Source organism: Stegodyphus dumicola, chromosome X1 (genome assembly GCF_044657685.1).
Source record: "Stegodyphus dumicola isolate Sdum_Otavi_A_Nest chromosome X1, ASM4465768v1".
Taxonomy (NCBI): Eukaryota; Metazoa; Arthropoda; class Arachnida; order Araneae; family Eresidae; genus Stegodyphus; species Stegodyphus dumicola.
The window spans coordinates 216,184,925-216,211,594 of NC_140780.1; the positions used below are offsets into that span (position 1 = coordinate 216,184,925).

Here is a 26,670-nt window from a genome sequence, read left to right on the forward strand (position 1 = left end):
GTTTTTGCTTCTAAGAGAAATATTCTATCTATATGCCAACAACATTTCCAATTTTTCTCACAAAATGCGAGTTAAAAAAGTATTCTTCGAGTTTCAAATGTGGCTGGTTAGAGCCTGCAATACATTTTTTACCATCCTTAAATTTTGCTACTTCATGCATTGAGAATTTTGTCTCCTGGTACAGACACACCAGTTAGCACTGGTTTTGTGATGGGATCATAATGATAAGCTATTTTCCATCATACCTAATCTCCCTTCAGTTTTATATTATATGGAACAAAGTATTTATTGCAAATAAAAAATTTCAAATGATTAGGCAAGTTGATTACTTTTTCCTGGGATAGTTCTATGTATAGATACAGGAACATTGGCAAATATACATATATGGGTATCCCTTCGCGAAAATTGGTGATTTTTGGCGGTGCATGGATCCCAAGTTTGTGCAATTCATTGACTCGTTATTTTGGCTTGTGTAGACTATACATATCCATGCACATATCAAACTATTTACACGGTATCCATATACATATCGAACTATTTTGACTTGAAAAAAAAATTAGAGAATTCCACAAACTTGGCATTGCGCACATCCTTGAGTTTATCCATGTATACATCGACCTATTTTCACTTAAAATAAATCTGATGACCTCCTTGTACATCATTGCACCACATGACTTCCTTGCTTGTATGTCCCGTTACCATATTACTTCCTTGTACATAATATTAAATCATATGCATTTTTTCTTGCATTTCATTTAAACTTATTGGATTGAATTAAATTTCTTTCATTCATGATGCATAAACAACAATAGAATAAATGCACTCTTTAAAATTCACTATATTTGTTTAGCATAGTGACATTCTGGCCCTAGGTTTACTTAACAGCATTAAATTTCATTCATTTTTTTTAACTCAGGATGAACAAAATTTATATCTTAAGAATTATGTAATCATTGCCACATATTCTATTCACATACTATAATAAATCTAAAACGATGTATAAAAGAAATTAAGCAAACAACAACCACAACAAAAAAGAAACAGTTTTTTACGGATGATTCAATATTTCTCAATCAATTAATTCAGTTTTCACTTCTTGACAAGGCAAAAATACATAAAAACTCAAAATATCTGTATTTAAATTATGAAGTGAATCTTAAACACTTATTTCCTAGAATAAATTCCAGAATAGATTAAGCATGATTTAATTCACAATTATAAAAGAAGGCGTTATCTTTGTTTTTGTGAAGCTTACTTTCTCTAGATAAGCAACGAATCAACTATTCTGCTGTTTCAAATGTAAACAAATATAGGCGCCATTGCAAAAATAATTAGGATTAGTGGGACTTAAACAACTTTTAAATTGTTAATAATTCTAAAAATATCGCATGTAGATTTACGTTAGATTACATAAAAAACGTTAATCGGAAGGACAACATAATTCAATCATTTCTAAAGCAAAAAGTGCACAATTTACAAACATATAAGAATAAAGAAACTGAGATTACTGAGCCGAGTAAGAGAGTGGATATACATATATTTATATACTTTTGGTGCAGCCAATTGCAACCAAAAATAGGTGCACATCTATATAGTGATTCTATAGACAAAATTTCGATGCTACTCATTCTTGAGTTATGTGAGATACGTATGTATGCACAGACACCACAAAAATTTCTCTTCAGAATTCATTTTAAATCGGTTTTATAATTTTTGGGGGGTAAAAGAGTCCTTTATTCTGTCCTTACGGATGGATGTCATGCAAAAATATCGTTAAATTGCATTTGATAGCAGTCAAAATAGATATTTTCATTGAAATATGATGCCTGAAGTTTTTTGCTATTACAATACTTCCTTTTCACTTCATATGACAAAGTAAAAACATCAGAGAATTGCACAAACTATGCATTGTACACTCCCTTGACTTTGTCCCTACACACATCGAAGTACAGTGGTACCTCGCGATACGATCTTAATCCGTTCCTGGACCGGGATCGTATCGTAAAAAAAAATCGTATAACGAACAATGTAATCTTATGTAATTTAATTAATTCATGCAACGCCCCATATATAAACACCAAAATCGTCTATACGTAATAATAATTAGTCACAAAATAGTATATTAAGTACCACATACACACAATAAACATTTATACCACATTTATAAATTAAAATAACCTTATAAATAAATAAAAAATAAAAAGAAAAATTAATTTCACTTACCGTAAAGTACTGTCAGCGAGGGCTAGTTTTTATTACGACACTGATAAATTGCGCACAGCATTTATAAAACTTAGACACAGTAATGAAAACTTAAAATTAAATTAAATTTCTTTTAAAATTAAATTTCTTATGTAAAATTACAGACACAGTAATGAAAACTTAAAATCAATTTTTTTTTTTATAATTTTTATCTTTTGTAATTTTTTTTTTTTTTTTTTTTGCTTTTCTTTTTTTTTAACTAACTGAACTTAAATTTGAGGTGATACATCATCGTCTACATCATCGACGGTATCGTCTTCACTTTCCTTTCTAGTTTTCTTACTAGAAACACTCGCTTCTTCACTTTGTTCATCTCTTTGTAAAATATCTATCTAAAGAAGCCTGTTTCTGATGGCTCCTCAAAATGTTTCGAAAATGACTCATACAAATGTCCTTCACATTGTCCATTGCACAAGCTGTACGCATTTTTTCTGGGTGCTTTTTTTCAATAAAACTGTTTAAGTTTTCAAACCAACCGATGGCTTCCCGTATTTCCGTAGATGTCAGTGCCACCTCCACCTCCTCCTCAACACTCGAATGATGTTCCTCTTGAAGATCGCTGATTTGCATCGCCTCCAATGCCTTCAAGTTGTCAGTGATGAGCTCCTCCTTGTGCTCGTCGAGTAGGTTGTCAATGTCAGCCTCATCGACAACAAGCCCCAAAGACTTTGACAGAGAAATAATCTCCTCCAATGGAGCAGGATCATCCACAGCTTCTTCTTCAGTAGGGATTTCGAAACCCTCAAAGTCTCGTTCTGCAACCACAGCTGCCCAGAGTTTCCTCCATGCTGAGTTCAAGGTGCGCCTTGAGACCTCACCCCATGCCTTTTCTATGATTTTTAAGCAATGGACAATGTCGTAGTGACTATTCCAAAACTCACGGAGTGTGAGTTGCGTGCTCTCTGTCACTTCGAAGTATCGTTTGAAAAAGTGCTTCGTGTAATGAAAAAGTGCTTCGTGTGCTTTACAGTTCATAACCGAACTGTAAAGCTTCTTAAAATTAGCAATGACTTGCTGGTCCATAGGCTGGAGGATGGAAGTGGTGTTCGGTGGCAGATAGAGCACTTTGATGAAGTCGAAGTCGGGATGTATCTGTTCTTCAAGGCCAGAAGGATGAGCAGGTGCATTATTGAGCACAAGGAGGCATTTTAGAGGAAGACCATTCTCCTCTAAATATTTTTTCACTACAGGTCTGAAGCAGCAATTAACCCACTCAACAAATAAAAGCCTCATGACCTAGGCTTTGGCGTTGGACCTCCAAAAGACGGCGAGCTTATCCTTCGACACATTATGTGCCTTGAAGGCACGCACGAGGATTTTCTGAGTGGTATACCAGTAGGGGTTTTATTTTTAAATCCCAACTGGGATTCGCACATAGGGCAAGAGTAAGCCTATCCTTCATGGGTTTGTGTCCAGGAAGTTTCTTTTCTTCTTCTGTGATGTATGTACGACGGGGCATTTTCTTCCAGAAAAGCCCCGTTTCATCACAGTTGAAGACTTGTTGAGGGATGTAGCCTTCATCGAGGATTAACTTTTTGAAGGCCTCGATAAATTCTTGCACTGCTTTTTCATCGGCGCTGGCAGCTTCCCCATGCCTGATCACGTTATGTATCCCCGATCTCTTCTTGAATCGTCCAAACCACCCATGAGATGCTTTGAACGTTGGGGCCTCTTGTGTTGATGTCCCTTCGCCTCCTTCGTCTCTCTGGGCTTTTGCGAGGTCTTCAAAGATCGCAGTGGCTTTATGGCATATAGCAGCTTGTGTTATCGTATCACCAGCAATTTCCTTCTCTTTTATCCAAATAAGAAGAAGAGTCTCCATCTCGTCATTAAGGGCAGTTCTATTGTATGAGAAGGTGGTAACCCTTTGCAGACTTGCTGGCTTTAATGGCTTCTTTATTCTTTATAATGGTACTAATCGTCGATTGGTTTCGTCCATATGCATTAGCAATAGCCATGATGCACATGCCACTTTCGTATTTTTTTATAATTTCCAACTTCACTTCCATGGTTATCGATGACTTTCTTTTCCCCGTATCACCACCAGCACTAGAAGCACATTTAGGACCCATGTCGAATAAAGTTTATCACAAAATAATACTACGATCACACAATCACAAGAATATCGTATGAACTGTATGAACGCCATGCAGTCTCGAGAAGAAGAGAACGATATCACATCGACGCTTTGTGTGGACTCGGTATCCTACGATGCCGTGATGCCGACCAATAGGAGAACAGGATTTATAGAGAAAGGAAGATGACGTCACGTTGACCAATACCAGAACAGCTTGAATAGTGACGTATTGAGGCTTGCTGAGGCTTGCTTAGTGATGCGTGAGGTTTGCCCGTAGCGCGCCAACTTCAAAACAATTTCAAGCGGCAAAAAATATTGGGATCGCATCGCAAAAACGTATCGTTTCACGAGCACGAATATTTGCGATATTCCACTTCATAGCTTGAACACATCGTATCGTGAACCCATCGTATCGTGAGGTACTACTGTACTACATTCACTTAGAAAGTCAAAGGAGCAGCCAAAAAATATATAATCTCAATATATATTTTAAATCAAGCAATGAAATAACATAAAAAAGGAAATTCATCTTTGCACTACACAATGAAATGTCCTTATTTACAAATTAACATGTTTTCAGTCAAAAAAATTCCTTAACAGCATCCAAAAACTTCCTAAAATTATCTGAACTAGAATCTGCGTACCGGGGTTGCCACATAAATCCACAAAATATGTGTCAAAAATATCCTCCGTAGTGCTGTTATCGTCCAACGTTCGACCATACGCATTTCCTTCCTACAAACAGGACACTTTATAATGGCTACTAAGTAAATCTTCATTTACACGCCAGTCAAGTAATGCTTTCTTCCCTTTTCTGTCCAAATCGTAAAATCCAGAAACTTTAAATTAATCTTAACACATTCAGCCATTTTACCATCTAAACCACAAAACAAAAACAAGCTATATACTTCCTAATCAACACCCCCCCAAGCCCTTACGAATTTACCGCAATCATGCAACCGATTGCATCATAGTAATTGGGTTTCCATAACACTCAACTACTCAGGCTACCATAAATGAAACAACAACTTGAAATAACAACTTCGCAATAATACAAGGGGTACCCAGGAGCATAGCTAGAGGGGGGCAAGGGGGACATCTGTCCTCGGGCACAGAATCTAAGGGGCGTCAAACTGATGTTACAACATTTTAGAATTAAATGTTTTCCATCCTTGGCAGGCAGTAAGGGGCGCGAAATCTTCAGTTGTCCCTGGGCGCTGAAAACCCTAGCTACGACTCTGGGGGTACCCTTCTCTAACCAATACATTTTGTAATTAGAATATGAACAGATAACAGGTAGGAAAGACATTAACACTATAAAGGCAGTAGGGGTTATTTTGACCCCTGAACACTTTTGATTGTTGATTACTTTTGCTTTATTGGAAGAAATCATTTGGAATTGTTTGACTTTTCCTAAATAGATGACAAATATTTGTAAAAAATTTTTCAGTATTCTAGGTTTGTTAGTTTTTGAAATACTGGTATGTATTCCTAGAACGGTAGATGGGGTCATTTTGACCCCTTTACTTTTATCCATCTTTCTGCTCGAGGCGTTGTCAAATAACCCATGAAAAACATTTATTGATAAGGATTTTTCGATTGCATTCATATTATCTCCCAGAGGGATAAAAACCTGGGTGGTCTCACTACTTTGTAATGTCTACATAAGTTGTTATTCCTTTCTTTGCAATTATCTATTCATTTGAAGAAAATGCTGCAAGGAAGGTAGATGCAGGGTTTTTCATGCTTACATTTCTTTTCAGAAATAGTTTATTTTACAGATGTATTTTCTCGTTTGTTAGTTCAGCTTACTTACTGCAGGTGATAACAGTTAGGACAGATGTTTTCTTGGTAATCCCAAATAAGTATTTCAGTACATATGAATTCTGCCGTCAAGTTCATTATCACCTTTCCTTTACGCTGTGAGAATCATATGCTAAAATATATTCCCTATCGTTTTCTGATAGTCTGATATTTTTTTACTTCCCTCAACTTTTACAAAATATGTCTAATACGCGGAAAAGAGGCCTTGCGGATGAACAAATTAAAAAATTGTTGCAGTAGCTATCTAAAAATGAGTCTGACGGAGGTGAAATTGAAAATTTTTCTGTAGGAACTGAAGATGAATTCCAGACACAAACTATTAATGAATCCGAGGACAGCAAAGTAAACAAAGAAGAACTCAGCAGAAATAAATGGGCAAAAACAGATTAGGGTATTTGCAAAACTGTTTTTACAGCTCCTGATAACACTATATGGAATGAAATAAATTACAAAAATTCAGTCGTCTGCCGTGTTCCTGCTTATAATGTTCTAAAAGAAACAGCAGGACCAACATCTTTTGCAAAGAGTCATGTTTCCGAGGACAAGCTTTGTATTGATGATGATATCTTGCTGCATATAAAGAAATGTACAGAATCCGAAGTTCATCGGCAACTTGGAAATAAAGACTGGAAATTATCTCTGGCTGTGTTAGATGCTTTTGTCGCTATATTGTATGTTCGAAGGGTAATACGAGCAAAGGGCTTAGATTTATATTCCTTGTGGTCCGAAGCGTGGAGAATACCATTTTGCGAAGAAACTATATCAAGAGATAGATTCAAAGAACTAAAATGATTTTTAAGATTCTATGAAAAGACAACAAGATCTACTCGATTATAGACTGATAAATTTGCTCTTGCATCAGACATGTGGAACAAATTTATTGAAAACAGCAAATCATACTACCGGCCAGGACAATATTACAGTTGATGAACAATTATTCCCATCTAAAACTAGGTGTAGATTTACACAATATATGCCTAATAAACCTGACAAATTTGGAATAAAATCTTGGTTATTTGTCGATGTTGATACTAAATACCTCTTGAAAGGATTTCCTTATCTAGGAAAAGATAAAACAGCAAATCCTCAATTACGTTTGGCTGAAAATGTTATCATAAAATTAATGGAGCCACATCTAAACAAAGGGAGGAATATTACCACGGATAACTATTTTACTAGCATTAAATTAGCAGAAATGCTAAAATAAAAAAATACAACTATGGTTGACATAATGTAAAAGAACAAAAGAGAAATTCCTATATCTTTGAAAAATATGCTTAGCAATCTTTATTCATCGACAATAGTGGAACATGATATCATACTTAACCATCTATCAAGGCAAAAGAAATAAAGGCGTTTTTCTACTGATCTCATTACATTCTACTGTAAAAACTGAAGACAGTCTCAAGAAGTTGCTCAATTCAATAGCATTTTACAATGCAACAAAGTATGGTGTGAATATTCGTGATCAGACGTGCCTAAAATATTCGGTTAAATTGGCTTCTAGACGATGGCCTGTACATTTTTTGGGTCAAAGCTGTTCAAAGCTGCGTGATCCAATATTTTCAAACATCAGAGAGCTTTTTTCTCATTTCTGGATTTAGAGAGTGAATCATCCTCCGAGTAGGTACATAAAAAAATATTATTACATAAATTGTGTTTTATTTTAGTTAACATTAGTTTTAATTTGTGAAAACATTTATTTGAAATCAAATTAATGAGTTACTTGAGTAATTTTAGTATGATTCAATTGATTGCCATGTACTCGATACATTTACAGTATTTTAAAAAATTCAATAAATTATTATGCGATATTAAATATAAATTATGAAATACATATAAAGTACATATTTGTGCCAATATATGGCATTTAAAATTGTTTTACCATTGTTACTTCAGTACTTTCATTGAAGGGTCAAAATGTCTCCTTACCGCCATTCCAGTAGGTAAGATTTTCCCGCTGTTCTAGTGTTAAAGATCTGATACTGCAATGCACTGTTTGCTTCCATGTATGTATACGAGGTAGGATTCAAAAGTTCTTGGACTGGGTCTCTAATGTAAAAAATAATATGAATTAAATTGCAGAAACACATCTTCCTCCGAAATAAGACCCTTATGCAACAACAGACTTTTGCCAGCACCTGTAAAGTTCATTGAAGAATGTCTGGAATCCATTTTTGGCCATGTCCTTTAATTCAGTCTGTGATGCACATTTAACTTCATCTGAAGATTAAAATCAATGAACGTGCAAGCATCTTGCCAGTTCAGGAAATGGGAAGAAATCGTAGGATGTGAGATCAGGTGAGTAAGGAGGATGAGGCAAAACAATTGTTTTCATTTTCGCAAGAAAGTCATTGATGTGTAGGGATCGGTGAGCAGGAGCATCGTCATGCAAGAGCACCCATGACTGCTCAACCCACATTTTTGGTCTCTTCTTCCGGACCGACTCGCGCAAATGACATAGGATTTCGAAGTAGAGTTCTTTGTTCACAGCCCATCCTTTAGGGATAAATTCCAGATACACAATGCCCTGGATATTGAAGAATACCTCTCGCATGATCTTTCCTTTAGAGCGATCTTTGCGGAATTTCTGCTTCCGTGGAGATTGTGGTGATTTCCAGGTTGCCGATGCTCTCTTGGTTTGCAGGTCATACAAAAAACGCCATTTCTTGTCTCCAGTAACGATTCTGAAAAGTATGGAAGGACCTTTGTCAACAGCCGAGATTAAGTCTCCTGCCATTTCCATTCGAATTCCCTTTTGGTCTACGTTTAACATGCGGAGAACAATGTGTTGACACATCCTACGAATGTTAAGATCCTTAGTCAGTATCCGCTGACATGTGGCCTCTGATATCCCAGCTGCTTCTGCTATTTGGTAAATTGTTGTGCTTCCTGTTCGCATGTACCCCTGCAGACACCTTTTCAATGTTTTCATCGGTGTGCGAATTGACAGCCACAGCATTTGTCATCTTTGGCCCTTTCCCTGCCTTCTCTGAAATGACAATGCCGCTCAAAAGCTTGCGGACTCAATGTTTCACTTCCGCACACGTGCTTCAACATTTCGAAAGTCTCCGTAGCACTCTTTCTCAAATGAATACAAAATTTGATATTGATTCTCTGCTCAACTGACGCCATTTGTTTCTATTGCCGGTTACTAAATGCACCTGCCTATATAAAAATGCTTCTGACCACGTGATTTGGGGCAAACTACTTTTAGAAAAGGGAAAGAATGTAGTAACACAAAAACTTCTTGTAGTTGCATACTGCAAAAAGTTTTACTTTATAGACTCAGTCTGCGAACTTTTGAATCCTACACCATACGATAACATAATTGGACTGACAAAGCTATGACATAGTCATAAAAAGTTTAAGGAGAAATCACTTACGTATCTATACAGAAGACTAATCAAACTTTATCATTTACAAATTAGTCAGGTAAAATTTTAGAATCTGTGAATAAAGTACTCCCTTTTATACTGAGGGATTCAAAATGCACTACATTTTTACCATTTAATTCCCTCTTACTTTTACATCAGTTTATGAGTTCTTCCTATTTTTACTTCCTTGTACAAAGTAAAAAGGAAGTACTGTAATAGCGAAAAGTTTCAGGCAGGATATTTCAACGAAAATATTTGTTTTGACGCCTATTGAATACAATTTAATGATGTTTTTGCGTGACATCTGTATGTAAGGATAGAATAAACGACTCTTTTCTTCCAAAAAAATTATAAAACTGTTTTAAAATGAATTCTAAAGAGAATTTTTTGTGGCGTCCGTCCGTACGTACGTATCTCGCATAACTCGAAAACGAGTAGCCTCAGAACACTGAAATTTTGCATATAGGACTGCTATAACATGTAGATGTGCACCTCGTATTTTGGTTGCAATCAGCCGCACCAAACTTATATATTTATATATATATCCACACTGTTACCCAGCTCAGTGATTTCAGTTTCTTTACTCTTATATGTTTGTAAATTGTGCATTTTTTGCTTTAAAAATGATAAAATTATGTTGTTCTTATCTTACGGTTAAAGTTTTTATGCTTTTAGGAAATCTGCAAGCAATATTTGTAGAATTATCAACAATTTAAAAGCTATTTAAGTGCAGTTAAGCCTATTTTTAAATAACACGGCAGACATGTTTGTTAACACTTGAAACAGCAGAACAGTAGATTTGTTGCCGATCTAGAGAGACTAAGCTTCGCAACAACAAAGATAACGCCTTCATTTATTATTGCGAATTAAATCTCGCTTAATCCTTTCTGGAATTTTTTCGAGGAAATAAGCGTTTAAGATTCTTCATAATTTTTAATATAGATATTTTGAGTTTTCCTGTATTTTTGCCTTATCGCAAAATGAGAAATGAATTAATTGAATGAGAAATACTAAATCGTCTGTGAAAAACTGTTTCTTTTTTTGTTTGCTTAATTTTTTTTATACATCGTTCTAGATTTATTATAGCATTTGAATAGAACATGTCACAAAGATGAGATAATTCTTCAAATGATATAAATTTTGTGCATTCTGGGTTATAATATGAACAAAATATAACGCTGTTAAGTGAACCTAGCGCCAGAGTATCACTACGGTAAAAAAATATAGTGAATTTTAAAGAGTGCATTTATTCTAATGTGGTTTATGCACTATCGACGAAGTAGACTTAATTCAATCCAATAAGTTTAAATGAAATGCAAGAAAAAAAGCATATAATTTAATATTCCGTACAAGGAAGTCATGTGGTGTATACAACAGATTTTTTAGGAATGAATTACAGTTTTAAACATAAAATGAAAAACAGTTTGCAGTTACATATTAAACATGTAGTAACAAGTCTAAATGCTTGGGAAAAAATGAAATTTAATTTGCAAGAACACTTACTTCACCTTCCACTTTTGTAACTCGCACAAGCAGTTCAGCACCACCATCATGCTGTGAACGAGTTAAGAGATCTAAAATCCATGTTATTGTTTCTGAAATGGCAGAACTAGCAAAAATTATAATATACAGTGCTTTGAAATCATTCTCAACTTTATCATCTTTAGCATTAACTGTCACTTTTCTTTCTCGCAGCACCATCTAAAAGATTAAGGCAAATCAATTAAAAACCATATTTATCACAAACAATAAAGTGTAAGCAATAAACAAAACTGGTATTTATATGAAAAGCAATTTTAATGCATACTAAATCAACACTTAGTTTAAAGTAAAATTTATATATGAATTGCCAACAATTTTATTCGACACTGTTTCCATTAGATCGCTATTATATTAAGAAAGATGTTAAGACAAAAAAAAAAAAAAAAAAAAGCCAAACTATTTTATTAAAACATTTACCATTCAAGATGTAATTATATTAAGGGATGTATGAATAGACAAGGAAAAGTAACGATACATATCAAAGAGCAATACTGCAGGAAATGTAACATCCTTTCACCATTTAAATAAAATTTACAAAGTAACTATGATGACAAACTGTTATAGAGCAACAACTTCTTTTTATAAAAGTTATTACTAAACCATAAATGAAATTCATTAAAAAGAGATAAAGAGCAGATAACTGGACATGTACTTTCATTAATATTCCTGCCCACCAGCAGCCGAGCGGTAATGTCGCTGAACACTGGTAGTTCGGTCCGAGGTTTGAATCCCGTGAACGGGCTGGCTGCATGGGCGTTTTCGTGGTTTCCCCATGTGTAACGTGTATATGAGCCAGTTTCCTTTAGAAAGTCTTCCACAAAGGCATCCCTCCCCTTAGGCAGATAGCCCTAGTGTGCTTTGCCATATTTAAATAAACCAAACAAAACCATTAATATTGCTCATACAGCAATTCTTAAAAAGAAATATATAAAATATATATATATAATTCTAGATCAAAAAATGAATTTGTTCCGTGAATGCTTTGACATAACAGAATTTCCCATCTGTTGTAAATTGTGCCAGATTATATGCTCTTCCCAAAATTCATAAAGGTGGCATTATTTTCTGCCCTATTGTATCAAATTTAGGTACTGCCTCATATCCATTAGCTAAATATTTAGTTTCTAGATTTTAATCTGTATTAGACAATAATATTTACACCATAAAAAATTCAATAGAGTTTGTAAAAAAGGTTAAAAACATTCCTCCTAGAAATTTACTCATGGTTTCTTTTGATGTAAAATCATTACTCATCAATGTTCCAGTGGATGGTGCATTAAGATGTCTAGAAACCGGACTTCGCGAATTTCATTTCTCTTGCATCGAAATTGATGAGCTAATTTCTCTCACTCTGTTTGAAACAAATACATTTTGTTTTCCAAAATAAATATTACAAGCAAACTGAGGGATTAGCCATGGGAAGCCCCCTCAGTCCCATCCTGGCTGATATCTACATGCATTATTTTGAATCAAAATTGTTTGAAACTTTAAACTTCCCGGTATGGTTCCGCTATGTAGACGATACTTTTACCCTATTTGAAGGTAATAAAGATGATTTAAATGAAGTTCTTTCAACTCAGTCCACTTTTGAACTTGAGACTTGCAATTCTCTTCCGTTTCTCGACATTCTGGTCACACATAACACATCCAACTTCAGTACTACGGTTTACCGTAAACCTTCAGCAATTTGCCTTCCACCACACTTTAAATCATGTCATCTGACTAAACAAAAGTTAGCTTCATTTTATTCCTATGTTTTTCGTGCTCTTCAAGTTTGCTCCTCCAAACTATCCCTTGATGAAAACTAAATTATTTAAAAGCAATAGCTATTGACACTGGCTTTTCATCCATTATTAATCAAGCAGTTAAAAAATTCTCATCTCAACACACTAAAAGGCACACTCTTGTTTTAGGAGATTATAAAAATTCTGTTGTCATTCCCTTCTTTCCATCAATTAGCTATAAAGTTGCATATATTTTGCAGAAATTTAACTTTCGGATCGTTTATTCTCACATCAATAAAATTCCAAGTTCCATACTCAAGGACCCTATTCCGGATATGAATTCCTGGTGTATTTATAGGATTCCTTGCCAGTGTGGTTTAATTTACATTGGCCAAACTAACAGAGCTTTAAAATTTTGCGTCAAGGAACATGAGTCATATGTTAGAAAAAAGGAAACACAAAAGTCTTCTGTTGCCCAATGTTGTTGGTCCGAAAATCACATTTAAAATTTTTCTGCTGCCAAAATTATTCAAAAAAACATCTTTCATTGGAGAACTGGATTTTCTAGAGGCATTTCACATTAAAAAAAACAACTTTGTTCTAGTTAACGATCCTAATTCCAATCCATCTTTGCCTTCGGCTTTTAAAGAAATTATGTTTTAGTTCTGGTTTCATCAACAGATGGCACCACTAGTTTATTTTCTGTACAGGCTTTCTTATCTTATCATTATATCCTATTTCGTTCATTTGCGCTATTGCAGCTGAGAATGGTGGTTCGGTAAAACCATCAAAACTAGTCCTGTGAAAATTTGAAAATGTAATGCTGATTTTTGTTGTTTGACTTCTGAATTAGTATAATAGAATGGGGTAGAGTAGACTTTAAGGTACCCCTTGTATCATGGCGATGTTGTTGTTTGATTTATCGCCAAGTTGTTGTTTCATTTATGGTAGTCTGAGTAGTTGAATGTTATGGAAACCCTATTGTGACGTAATCGGGTGCGTGATTCTGGGAAATTTTGAATCATGGGATGTTTCTTAAGCGTTTTTGTGGTGTGTGTTGGTTTGATTCTTTAGAAGGTAGAATGGCCGAATATAGTAAGATTAATTTGAAGTTTCTGTACGATTTGGAGCAAAAGGGGAAAAGAGCTTTAATTGACTGGTGTGTAAATGAAGGTTTACTTCGTAGCCATTATAAGTGTCCTGTATTTAGGAAGGATATGCATCTAGTTGAATGTAAAAACCGTTTAGATGGATTTGAATGGGTTTGTAGGAAGAAAGGTTCAGATGGTCACTATGTGAAGCGTTCGATCAGAAAGAGTACCTGGTTTGAAAAAAAGTCATTTGAGTATGATTGATATTTTGATTTTTATGTGGCTCTGCGTGTACTAAGTGAATTCGAAAATCATGGTAAGTGAATATTTGCTTTTGGTAGTGCTTAAATGTATAACATGTTTTTCCTTTTTTTATGTTATTTTATTGTTTGGTTTAAAATGTATTTTATTGAGATTATGTATTTTTTGTTTGCCTATATTGTAGAATTTGGTGGTCCTTTGACTTTTTAAGTGAAAATATATTGTTGTGTACACACAAAGTAAAGGGAGTACGCAATGCAAGCTTGTGCAATTCTGGGATTTTTTTTAAAGTGAAAATAGGTCAACGTGTACATGGATAAAGTTAAAAGAGTGCACGATGCCATTTTTGTGCAATTCAGGGATTTTTTTAAAGTGAAAATAGGTCGACGTGTACATGGATAAAGTCAAAGGAGTGCGCAATGCAATTTTTGTGCAATTGGGGGATTTTTTTTAAAGTGAAAATAAGTCGATGTGTACATGGATACTGAGTTTGTGCAATTGTTTGTCTTGTTATTTTGGTTTTGTGTAGTGGCGATTTTTGGGGCAAAAATCGCTGCTTCACAAGCCTAAATAACGAGTCAAAGAATTGCACAAAATCGGTATCTATGTACCGCCAAAAATCACGAAGTTTCACCAAGGGGTACCCTAAACTATACTTTTACCATAGAATGACTTGGAGAGGCAAGTAATTGCAAAAAAGTAGGTGAGAGCTACCAGCCCTGAGATATCTTAGAAAAGGACCTGATGAACAAATAGGATATTGGTTATCGACTCGGACTACTATACCGAAGGGCTCAGGTTCGAATCTCGGGGAAGACATGGGTGTTTGTAAGTGTTTAAAGTCTGTGTGGCATGTAGGCACTCTAAATATATGATGAGTCAAAAGTCCTCTCATGTGGTTTGGTGGTAGGGGAAGAGGAGTGGGAGACCCTTGGAATGCTCTCTCTCAAAATTGGGATAGAATCGGGCTGAATTGTATTGTCACCTATGTGGTGTCCAAGGCTCTTGCCAATGACAAATGAAATCTTGTACATCTTGACACAATAAATTTCATGGGCTTGTTCTGATGAGCTCAGACAAATGAAATTAGTCACAACAACAATAACAAAATAGGCTTTTTAAACAAAACTTCAGTTCAGATTTTGGATTTAATAGATTAAAGCAAAACATACTAGGGCTGGCTGCCTATAAGGAGAGATGTCTTTACTTATGGGAAACTAGCTTGTACAGTCAAAAGTCATTAATCCGGACTCGTCGGGACTTCGGCGATTCCGGATTATCGATTTTTCCGGATTATAGATCATCAGTTTAAATCTCGTAAGATGGCATGCAGAAATTCTAAAATTAAAAATATGAAACCGTAATTTATGAAATAAAGAACAATTATGATCTAAAGGGTATCAAAATTTGCAAAAAGAAAAAGCTTAATATTTATTTGTTTACTTTATTAAACATTTCTTTCAATGTAAGTTGTTTAAGTTTTGCTTCGTTTCATGTGATAATACTTTCTCTTTAATTCTATTAAACAAACATAATTTCTTGTTCAGTTACAAAGTTCCGCTGTTCAAGTCCTATAATTGCTGTGTCAAGAACACCGACTAATTTGTCAATCGAAATTTTTTCGTTTTCAATAACCTCTGTTACTTTTCTTCGCTATCGGAAGCGAATTATAATGACGAGAAACTTGTTTTAAATCATATCAAAGACGGAGCATATCGAGATGAAATACTACATTTGGTAAGGAATTATAAGCCAAATAAAATAAAAACATCTGCGCTGAAGATAAGGATAGTACTGACAAATCAACTTCCAATTCATTACGCGCCCGCCGCTGCGTTCCCCCCGCCGAGCAGCGTGAAATTGATAAACAGATTTCGGATTTCAAAACATACTTTCGCTTTAGATCCTTTATATATTAACAAATATATATCGGAAATTCTATTTGATATAATCGAAAGTTTAAGCTTACTTTTATAAAATTGCTCTTACAGTCTGCAAAAAATAATAAGCCGGATCCAATTCGAAAATTAAGGAACAACGCAATCATCAACATTAACTGAAATAGATAATTAGATAATTTTAGCTTATACGTCTATTATACATAAAACGCGCACGCGAAAACGTATTCTGCACTTGCACACACTCATATGCGCAGTCGTAAAAGGTCTTACGCGCACGCGTAAACGCCTATGCGCATGTGTTAGCGCGGCGCATGCGCAGAAAGTTTTTAGTTTTGAGGTCCGGATTATAGATCATTCCGAATTATGGGTGTCCGAATTAACGACTTTTGACTGTATCATGCTACACATTGGAAAAACTACACAAGCCCAGCTTTGCACACATATGCAAATATTAATTTTCAGCAGTTTCATATCCATGGCCACTGGTGGGCTGAAATTTTACTTTAAATGTGCCATTAAAAGTATAATCACAGTATTTATAAGCATGCATTTTGTTCACCTGTACCTGAGTCTATACCATATCATTAATATAACTTTATGCCTAACATGTACCATAATAGTGAAAAGCGCTCCCCTTAGCCTCAGCAGTCCCCACCATATGCCTTCTTTCCATGTTGGTCGTTTAGGGTGGCCAATTCCTGGAGGACACAGCACTAAGGTCTAAATGTAATCGATAACCAGAGGACACAGTACTAAGCTTTTTATTTACATTTATTTTTAATTCCATTGCCGGGATCCAACAGGCTGAAAAGCACCTAACCCAGTGGGCCAGCTGTTCCGTCGATGGTGGAAAAGCAAAGAAAGTATTTATAAGCAAAACTTATCAACAGAATTCATCTTGCACCAGAATTGTGTGAAGGGGGAAAGTGCAGAATCACTCACTGCTTTGCGCATTTCTCAAAATCACCAACTTGAAAATAACAAGTCAAAGAATTGCACATCGACCTATTTTTACTTTAAAAAAAAAAAAAAAAAAAAACTTGGCACTGCACACTCCTTTGTCCATGTACACATTGATACGTGCCATATAAATGGACAATTTTGCATTAACTTGAAAATAAATCAAAGAACTGCTCATACTTGGTATCCATGTACACATCAACCTATTTTCAATTCAAAACATCAGAGAATTGCACAAACTTGACAGTGCGCACTCCATTGACTTTGTCCATGTACACATCAATACGCGGCATATAAGTGGGCGATTCTGCACTTCACCCATGTCAAGGTGTAAATTTTGCAAAAGCTGCAAAGCTATTTATTCATAATGATATGCATTCATTCTCTAACAAAGCTAGCATATAACTAATCAAGAAATAAAACAGAACAATAGCTGTTACTTTTAATATCTTACATCAGTTCCATTTCATAGAATAAGGTTTCAAAATAATAATAAGGTTGATCTTTACATTACGGTAACTGGTAGTTTGGCGACATTTTGGAGGCGATAAAGGTTACTACCTGGGACTTTGGTAATAATGTGAGCAGTACTGAGTTCCGATTACGCATTATTTTGTGTGGGGGAAATGAGAGATCATGGGATATGTCATGTGATATTAATGGACGAATTACAGTTCTTTAATCGGAAGAGATCATGGGATATGTCATGTGATTTTAATGGACGAATTACTGTTCTTTAATGGAGAAAAATCTGGGAATTTTGTATTTGGCTTTATTCTGTGTTGTGTGAAATAGTGTTTGTGAATTTTTGGATCCCATGGCCGTAAGTAAAGTGAATTCGAAATGGGTATTTAGTGGTATTGAAAAGGATAGTAAGAAATGTTTTTTAAGGTTGTGTGAGAGAGAAATAAACATGTTTTATTATGTTATTTATTTTACGTGGTATCTTGCTTTGAAAGATAAGTATGATTTTAAAGATTCTGAAAGAGAATGAAGAAAAGTGTATCCGCCACGTAATGAAGATTCTGAAGGAGATTAGGTAAGTTAGTATTTTTAATTATTTTTATGCATTGTTGGAAATGTAAGGTGGAAAGGAATTTGGTATTATTGGGAAAATTGTTATTAGCAATGATTTAGTTTAAAGTAATTAGGATTGTAAGATAATTTTTATTAATTGAATGTATGTGCTCATGTATATTTTAAGTGGTGTTTTTGAATTTAATTATATTTTAATGAAATGATAGTTATTTTGTGAATTTTATACTTGTAGGAATTTGGTGTATGTTTAAGTTGAAATAAATGTGCATGGAAACAATTTAAATATTTGATAATAAATATTTGTAATGCTTCATGTATGAATTCATTGGTGACGTGTATAATGTAATAGATGATTTAGAGGTAAAAGTTTTTGGATATTTTATTTATTTTATATGTGGAAATGTTCATATTTGTAAAGGGTAAATACTTTTTCGCGATCATGTAATTTCATATATGTTCTTTTTACCGGGTTTAAAGATTGAGAAAATTGTCATGTATTTTCGTGAAATTTTTTTAATTTATGAGATAAAAGCAGTGTACATGGATATAGTGAAGAGTGTGCGCAATGCCATTTTTGTGCAATTCTGAGATGTTTTTTTAAGTAAAAATAAGTCGACGTGTACATGGTTCAGTGATATTTTAATGAAATGATAGTTATTTTGTGAATTTTATGCTTGTAGGAATTTGGTTTACGTTTAAGTTGAAATAAACGTGCATGGAAATAATTTAAATATTTGATACTAAATATTTGTAATGCTTCATGTATGAATTCGTTGGTGACGTGTATAATGTAATAGATGATTTAGAGGTAAAAATTTTTGGATATTTTATTTATTTTATATGTGGAAATGTTCATATTTGTAAAGGGTAAATACTTTTTCGCGATCAGGTAATTTCACATATGTTCTTTTTACCGGGTTTAAAGATTGAGAAAATTGTCATGTATTTTCGTGAAATTTTTCGAATTTATGAGAAAAAAGCAGTGTACATGGATATAGTGAAGAGTGTGCGCAATGCCATTTTTGTGCAATTCTGGGATGTTTTTTTAAGTAAAATTAAGTCGGCGTGTACATGGTTTATGTGTATGTGTTATTTTAAAAATGCGTAAGGAGGATGGTATTGTGCAGTTTTTCCTAATTTTGCAGTGAATATTTGTCATGATTAAGCAGTTTTGTTTCATAAAATTTCTAGCATAAGTGTAATTCGGCTAGTAGATTGTTGGAAGAAGTGTTCAGGAGATAAAAAGAAAAGAAACATGTCTTTACTTCGTGAAGACAAAATGGCGGCGGGGAAAAAAAAATAGAGGGTTGCTGTAGGAGAGTTGGTCGCCAAATTTTCACCAAAAAATCGCCAAGTTACCATAATGTAAAGATCAACCAATAATAATAAAATTCAGGTGATCAACTTCTGCCTGCCTTTACATTCACCTAAAAAGTAATAACCATAAAAATGAAATGATTTTATATTAGTACAATATTAAAGAGCTATTACTATTCTAAGGCACCATGTTCATTAAATTTTAGCATATTTTTCACAAATATTCAATATTTCTATAATCATAGTTTCATATCTAAAATAAATAAAATTATAAAACAAAAAAAGACAATGTATTATACTTAAGCTAACTAATAATTAAAGATGCTTCTTTGATACATAATCTAACAGGATAACAATGTAGATGTAACATATATATTTTAATATAATGAAAATGTTACTTATAGATTTGCTGTAATTTGAATGTTTTACTATTTCATAAAGAAACCCTGAATTTAACATGATTAATAAGTATAAATGCAATCTATATATCTGTTGATGATAGAAAACGTCTCTGACTTAAGCAGATATATTATGTCGAAGATATGTGTGAACAACGTTTTGAGGATATTGCAATGTTCTTCACATAACGGCATGCAGCGAGATTTTATGAGCTAATTAAAATACACAGGCTCATTTTTCTAAAATACAAGAAAATGTTTGATTATTTTGAGAAAACAGAAAAGAAATTAGCATCTGAAATAATCAAACGTACCTCACGTTTTTATATACGAAATGAAATGCACAGGCTTAATTATCTAAAAGAATTAATTTTGGATCCTAGTTTGACTTTAATAGCTGATGTAATATACATAACATGTTATCTACTACGTAACTTCTTAATTTACAATTTCTGGGCTTGTTCAGCTTCACATTATTTACATACATCCAACGTGATATTCCGTCTGCTTACACGGCAATTTAAAACGTGCTACCAATGCGAAACTCATATAATAATGTAAGTGGAGTAGTTGTAGGTCTGCTGTGCAGACTTTAATATTAACCTTTATAGTATACTTACGCTAAGGTAAATAGTTTTAACCAGTTATGTGAAGACATTTCCTTGAAAAATTTGCATGAGAACTGCATAAACTAAGACGAATTAGTATAGTTTAAAAAAATATATATTTCACAAGGATCTAGCTTGTTCTATATCGATTTAATAGTAAACGTACAAGGTCAGTGAAATAATATTCGAACATAGCGATATTTTTCTCTTTAAATAGACCTAATGTAGCCAAATAACTAAGACTCTGCGAGGCTACAGAGTACTAGAAGACATAGTGAAATTATCGGCTCTCACTCTCTCTCTCTCTCTCTTTTTTTTTTTTTTTTTTTCTCGTAACTTAATTCCAACATTTCACTACATGGCGCTGCAATCGCATGTGTCCAGCTATCCGAAATGTTTAGTGTAGTTTGAGTTCCATTCGAAAGTTAAAATTCATTTCTTTTCCTACCATTTACTTTTTTCTTTCATAAATCCATTTAATTTGCTTCATAGCGTCTTTAAAACAGTTTCAAGAAAGAACAGATTTTTTTATGTTTGTTGAAGATAATAGTATTGTAATTCTGTTTTTAGTAGCCATATTATTAACCGATTTATGCTAATTTTAATAATATAAAACTAACGTCAAATTGTAAAACATGACAATATATTTTTTTATTACTATGTTGCGATTTAAAAAACTTAAAAAAACATATGAAGTTGATACTAAGAACATATAGTGAATTTGAGTTTCAGAAAACACCGCCTCCTTTTACTCTGTATCAGGTGAAGAACAGGCCGATGCTATTCGCACCAGTGGTGCGATTAGCCGCTTAAGCTATTGGCACCACCATTAACCACGCATGCGCACTGAATTGTCAGATCCGTAACGGATTACAGGTACGTGAACTGCTAGAAACTTTTTTTCAAGGCGGGTTACTACTTTGGCGTAGTTTATCATTTTTTAAGCGTTGGCGACTTTCAAATGTTTAGAAAGGAAAATGGGTTCCTTTTCTCATAAAAAGAAGAAACATTTCTTTTTATTAAAGTATATATAAAAAGAGTAGATTTTTATGTTCGCAATGTTTATCGTTTTCCTGAACGGTTGGAATAGTTTAAATGACTGATTAGTGGGAGGGGGGATCTTGTTTACATTTTTTGTACTTCTTAGAATACATTTAGCTTTAAAGATGTGTTTTGCGCATTCAAGACTTTAATTCATTCTTCTTTGAAAATTTTCGTCCGAGGAAAGATAATAAAAATTAGACAGAGGATTTCTGTGTAGAAAATTTAGACATGAAATGACTTAAAAGCGATTAAATCAACTAATACATGAATCATATAATACTGGTTATTGACAATTCTGTATACCTGCTTATTTTTTTATAGAAGCACTTGGCATTTTCAGGACACTAAAAGGTACTTCAAAGAATTTTAAAATATTAGTACAAAGACATTAATAAATTAAATTGAAATAAATAATGGGCTGATCTTTGGAATATGGTAACTGGTAGTTTGGCGACATTTTGGAGGCGATAAAGGTTACTACCTAGGACTTTGGTAATAATGTGAGAAGTACTTAGTTCCGATTACGCATTATTTTGTGTGAGGGAAATGAGAGATCATGAGATATGTCATGTGACATTAATGGACAAATTACAGTTCTTTAATCGGAAAAGGGGGGAATTTGGAAAACTGTATTATTTTGTATTAAGCTTCATTGTGTGTTGTGTAAAATAGTGGAAGTGTGCGTGCCACGTAATGAAGATTCTGAAGATTAGGTAAGTTAGTATTTTTAATCATTTGAGAATATTATTTTTATGCACTGTTCTAAATGTAAGGAGTAAATAAATTAATATGATATTGTTTGAAATTGTTATTAGCAATGATTTAGTTTAAAGTAATTAGGATTGTAATCTAATTTGTATTAATTTCATGTATGTGCTTATTTATATTTTAAGTAGTGTTTTTTAATTTAATTATAATTTAATTTAATGATCGTGATTTTGTGAGTTATATGTTTGTAGTATTTTGGAATACGTTTGAGTAGAATACGTTGAGCATTTTCATGCATTTTCGTGAAATTTTTCTAATTTATGAGAAAAAAGCAGTGTACATGGATATAGTGAAGAGTGTGCGCAATGCCATTTTTGTGCAATTCTGGGATGTTTTTATAAGTAAAAATAAGTCGACGTGTACATGGTTTAGTGATATTTTAATTAAATGATAGTTATTTTGTGAATTTTATATTTGTAGGAATTTGGTATACGTTTCAGTTGAAGTAAACGTGTATGGAAATAATTTAAATATTTGACACTAAGTATTTGTAACCATTTGTAATGTTTGCGGTATGAATTCGTTGGTGACGTTTATAATATAATAGATAATTTAGAGGTAAAAGTTTTTGGATATTTTATTTATTTTATACGTGGAAATGTTCATCCTTGGAAAGGGTATATACTTTTTCGTGATCAGGTAATTTCATATATGTGCTTTTTACCGAGTTTAAAGATTCACAGATTTTTTTTGCATTTCCATGCAAATTTTTGTAATTTATGAGAAAATAGCAGTGTAGATGGATAAAGTTAAAAGTGTGTGCAATGCCATTTTTGTGCAATTCTGGGATTTTTTTAAGTAAAAATAAGTCGACGTGTAAATGGTTTATGTGTATGTGCTATTCTGAAAAACGCGCAAGGAGTTTGCGATTGTGCACTTTTTCCCAATTTTGCAGTTAATATTTGTTATGATTAAGCAGTTTTGTTACATAAAATTTCTAGCATAAGTGTAATTCGGCTAGTAGATTATTGGAAAAAGTGTTCAGTAAATAAAAAGAAAAGAAACATGTCTTTACTTCGTGAAGACAAAATGGCGGCGAAAAAAAAATACAGGGTTGCTGTAGCAGAGTTGGTCGCCAAATTTTCGCCAAAAAATCGCCAAGTTACCATAATTTAAAGATCAACCAAATAATGATATGTAATTTAAAAGACAGAAATAATTTAATGTAAGAGTTTTAGATTTAAAAATTTGCACACACAAATGATTTATGAGATTTTATAAGGTTTTATTTCATAAATAACTTTGATTTTGAATATTGCATTTTAACCTATAAACATGAGTGGATACTGAAAAAGTGATGAATATATAAGAATATTGTAATTATCACTAAGTTTTCTTATTGAATAATAATTCTGACAGTCCAGTGCTATAAGACTAGGGTCTAAGTTTGCATAAAAATTTCTCTGTTAAATAAAAGAATTTAAGTAATTTCTGCAGACTTTTTGTCAATACATTAAAGATTTTTTAACTAATTACACATCCTCTCTTGCAAATAGAACCATCATTAAATCCCTTTTTCATCTAATCATTTGCTGAATATTATCATGTATATAGATTGACTTCGTCTTTGTAACCGATAATTATTATTTGCAAATTATTCTCTTGCTGGTGAACAATTAACAACCCTTTCTATTGCTGGATTAACAATCTTCATCTCGCTACCGCCTACCTTACGGAAATCGGCGTAAAATGCTGGTACCTGGGCTGATTCTGCGCATGCGCGCACGTAGGTGGTGTGAATAGCTTCTTGGCTATTCGCACCGTCGGTGCGATTAGCCACTGCGTGAAGAACATCGGTAAAACAAAAAGACGAAAGTAAAAGTCAAGTGGCCGCCATCAGTCGACGAATAAGGCAGTGGCGTAGCGAGCATAACTGTCGCCGGGGGCAAAATACCATTTTTGCGCCCCCCTATCCCGAAAAAAACAGTGATATGATGAAAATCTTGTTTGGAGACCATTTGGCGCTCCTCTGCGAGCGGCGTCTGGTGCATCATACACCCCCTTGCCCCCCTCGCTACGCCACTGGGATAAGGTGAGTTTCTGGTCGAAGGTCTAAATCAGTGAACTGAAGAATCTAGTATGAGTAAAAAATGTTAAGGATGGAGAATGTCAGATTGATACTTGTGCTTTTCTGTGTAAAATGGAGAACATCTAAGAGAGTTGATGCAGTTATTAGGATGAGTGAGAACTGAATAGAAGAAATTTCTGGCAAGTTTTTGAATATAATCTTGAATTGTTTCTACTTTGAGATCACGGTGAATATACTAATTTGGAATGAACCATGGCGCGTCGATAATCTCTCTGAGCGCTTTGTTTTGAAGAACTTGGATGTGCTGAAGGGGAGTTTTGGCAGCGTGGCCCCAGGCAGGGCTAGCATAGAGTAATGCTGGTCGAAGTATACATTTATATAAGAGGAGTTTATTAGAAGCGGGTATATGACTTCTTCTGCCAAGAAGTGGGTGCATAGTTGCAAGCGTGATATTCATTTTTTCAGTTTCTCTGAGATGTTTCTGAAAAGGCAATTTTCTATCAAGAATGACTCCTAGATATTTAACTTCGTCAACCCAGTCAATTTCTTCATCGAACAGAAGAGGTCTAGGTGGTGTTAAATTTGTTTGTCCTTTGTGAAAAATTATTTCTTTTGATTTTCAGTATTAACTGCAATCCTCCAAAGAGTGAGTCAATTTTCTAGATGATTGAGGTAATGTTGAAGAAGAAGCTGGACAACAGCAACAATAGAAGCTTGGGTCATAATTGCAGTATCATCAGCGAAAAGTGCAAAGGTAATTTGTGGGTCTTTAGGAATATCGTAAATGCAAATGTTATATAAATATGGTGAAAGTACAGATCCTTAGGGCATAAGCGAAAATTTTTCTCTTGGTAGAAACATAACTGCCAATATTCATTGCAAAGATGCTGTCTTGGAGATAGGAAGCAATAAGTCTAATACAATGATCGGGGAAGTCTAACTTGATAATTTCGTATATAAGTCCCCGGTGCCATACCCTATCAAAAGCTTTCACAATATCAAGGAAAATGGCTCCGGTAGGGAACTTACAATTGAAACTGTCAGTAATGTAGTTGATGACACGAAGCAGCTGGTGTTTAGAACTGTGAAGATGAGGGAAGCCAAACTGTTCTGGAATGTAGGAGCTCTGTGGAGTAATTTGATTAAGATGATATAGAATAATTTTTTCAGCTACTTTGGAAAGTTGACTGAGAAGGCTGATTGACCGGTAGTTCTATCGAAACGTTGAATTTTGATGCGGTTTTGGGAAGACGACGATGATGGCGATGTTTTACGCCCACTAGAGGGCGGTACATACTTCCATGTTTGGCAAGCAGGTTAGAATAGAAGGACGGAAGGTTTGACACTCGAGAATAAAATACGATCTTCATCATTAAACCGTGAATCCTGGTGGCCATGTTACTATTGTCGCTGTGACTTGTGCAAGGAAATCTGTCATTGTAACTCTTTTCCTTTCTGAAGAATGTCATCTTGTGTTGCATAAGGATGCACAAATCTATTTTCAAAAAAGATTCCTGGGATTATTTTTCACGCGTAAGTATTAATTTTTTTATATAATTTGATAAATATGTTGATACATATTGCAATGTCATGCTATTTTCTTTCCAGATGTGAAAAAACAGGACTTGATCAAAATATGTTAAATACATTTCAATGTTTATAGCTGGTATCTTCGTTCCTTAACATGCAATGATGTATGCTACGATTATAACTGTATAATTTGAACGTTTTAGGAATTCGTTTTATAATTTCCATGAAGAGTAAAAAATCAATTGTTACTATTTTTATGAATTGTAATGGTGTTAAATAAAGTACTAATTTTCTTTCTTTATTAATTATTATTCATTTTTAAGTTTCGTGAACTGTTATGAATATAATTTGTGCATTTGATCAAGATAAACTGTTCCGTTGTTAAAAATTGTTTATATAAACTTACAAATTTCTGGCAGTATAGCGATATAAGAGTAAGTAAAATATTAACACAATTGAACATGTGGGAAAGACGTATACAAAAATTTATATAGGTATATTTCTGTAATTCAGCTTAATTCAAGGCAATTTCTTTGAGATTCATAAATATGAAACACGGATAAACTGATATCATTAAATTCACATAAATCTGTTTTATTTTATTAATATTTATTTTCATGTTGTTATAAGGTTGTTGGTTCTGAAAAGGATATATTTAAAACTTTCATTTAAAAAAATGCAACCTGTGACTATTTTTTAGATAATTATTGCTTAAATATGCGAATTTCTGTTTTAGTGTATTGCAACTTAAATCTGAAGTATTTAAGCATACTTAAATAAAATAACTTTCTTTCCTATCTCTTAAACTATGTATATAAAATGATTCTTTCATAAATTATGATAATATTGTGAATAAATCAGAAATATCACTTCTTAAAGGAAAAATTGCAAAAGTACACTAAACAGGTTGCTAATAAAA

The 26,670-nt window shown here is 33.7% G+C and overlaps 1 protein-coding gene across 1 annotated transcript in view; it reads right to left on the bottom strand.

Moving 5' to 3' along the window:
- Window positions 1–20,292, bottom strand: part of Axs (Abnormal X segregation) — a 118,301-nt gene extending 98,009 nt beyond the window's left edge. The window contains exons 1-2 of the mRNA XM_085808460.1: window positions 20,087–20,292; window positions 11,044–11,241 (exon numbers count right to left, since the gene is read on the bottom strand). Coding sequence (XP_085664586.1) covers window positions 11,044–11,241 — 198 coding nt within the window. The 5' untranslated portion in view covers window positions 20,087–20,292. The remainder of the gene's footprint in view (window positions 1–11,043; window positions 11,242–20,086) is intronic.
- Window positions 20,293–26,670: the final 6,378 nt, after the last annotated feature.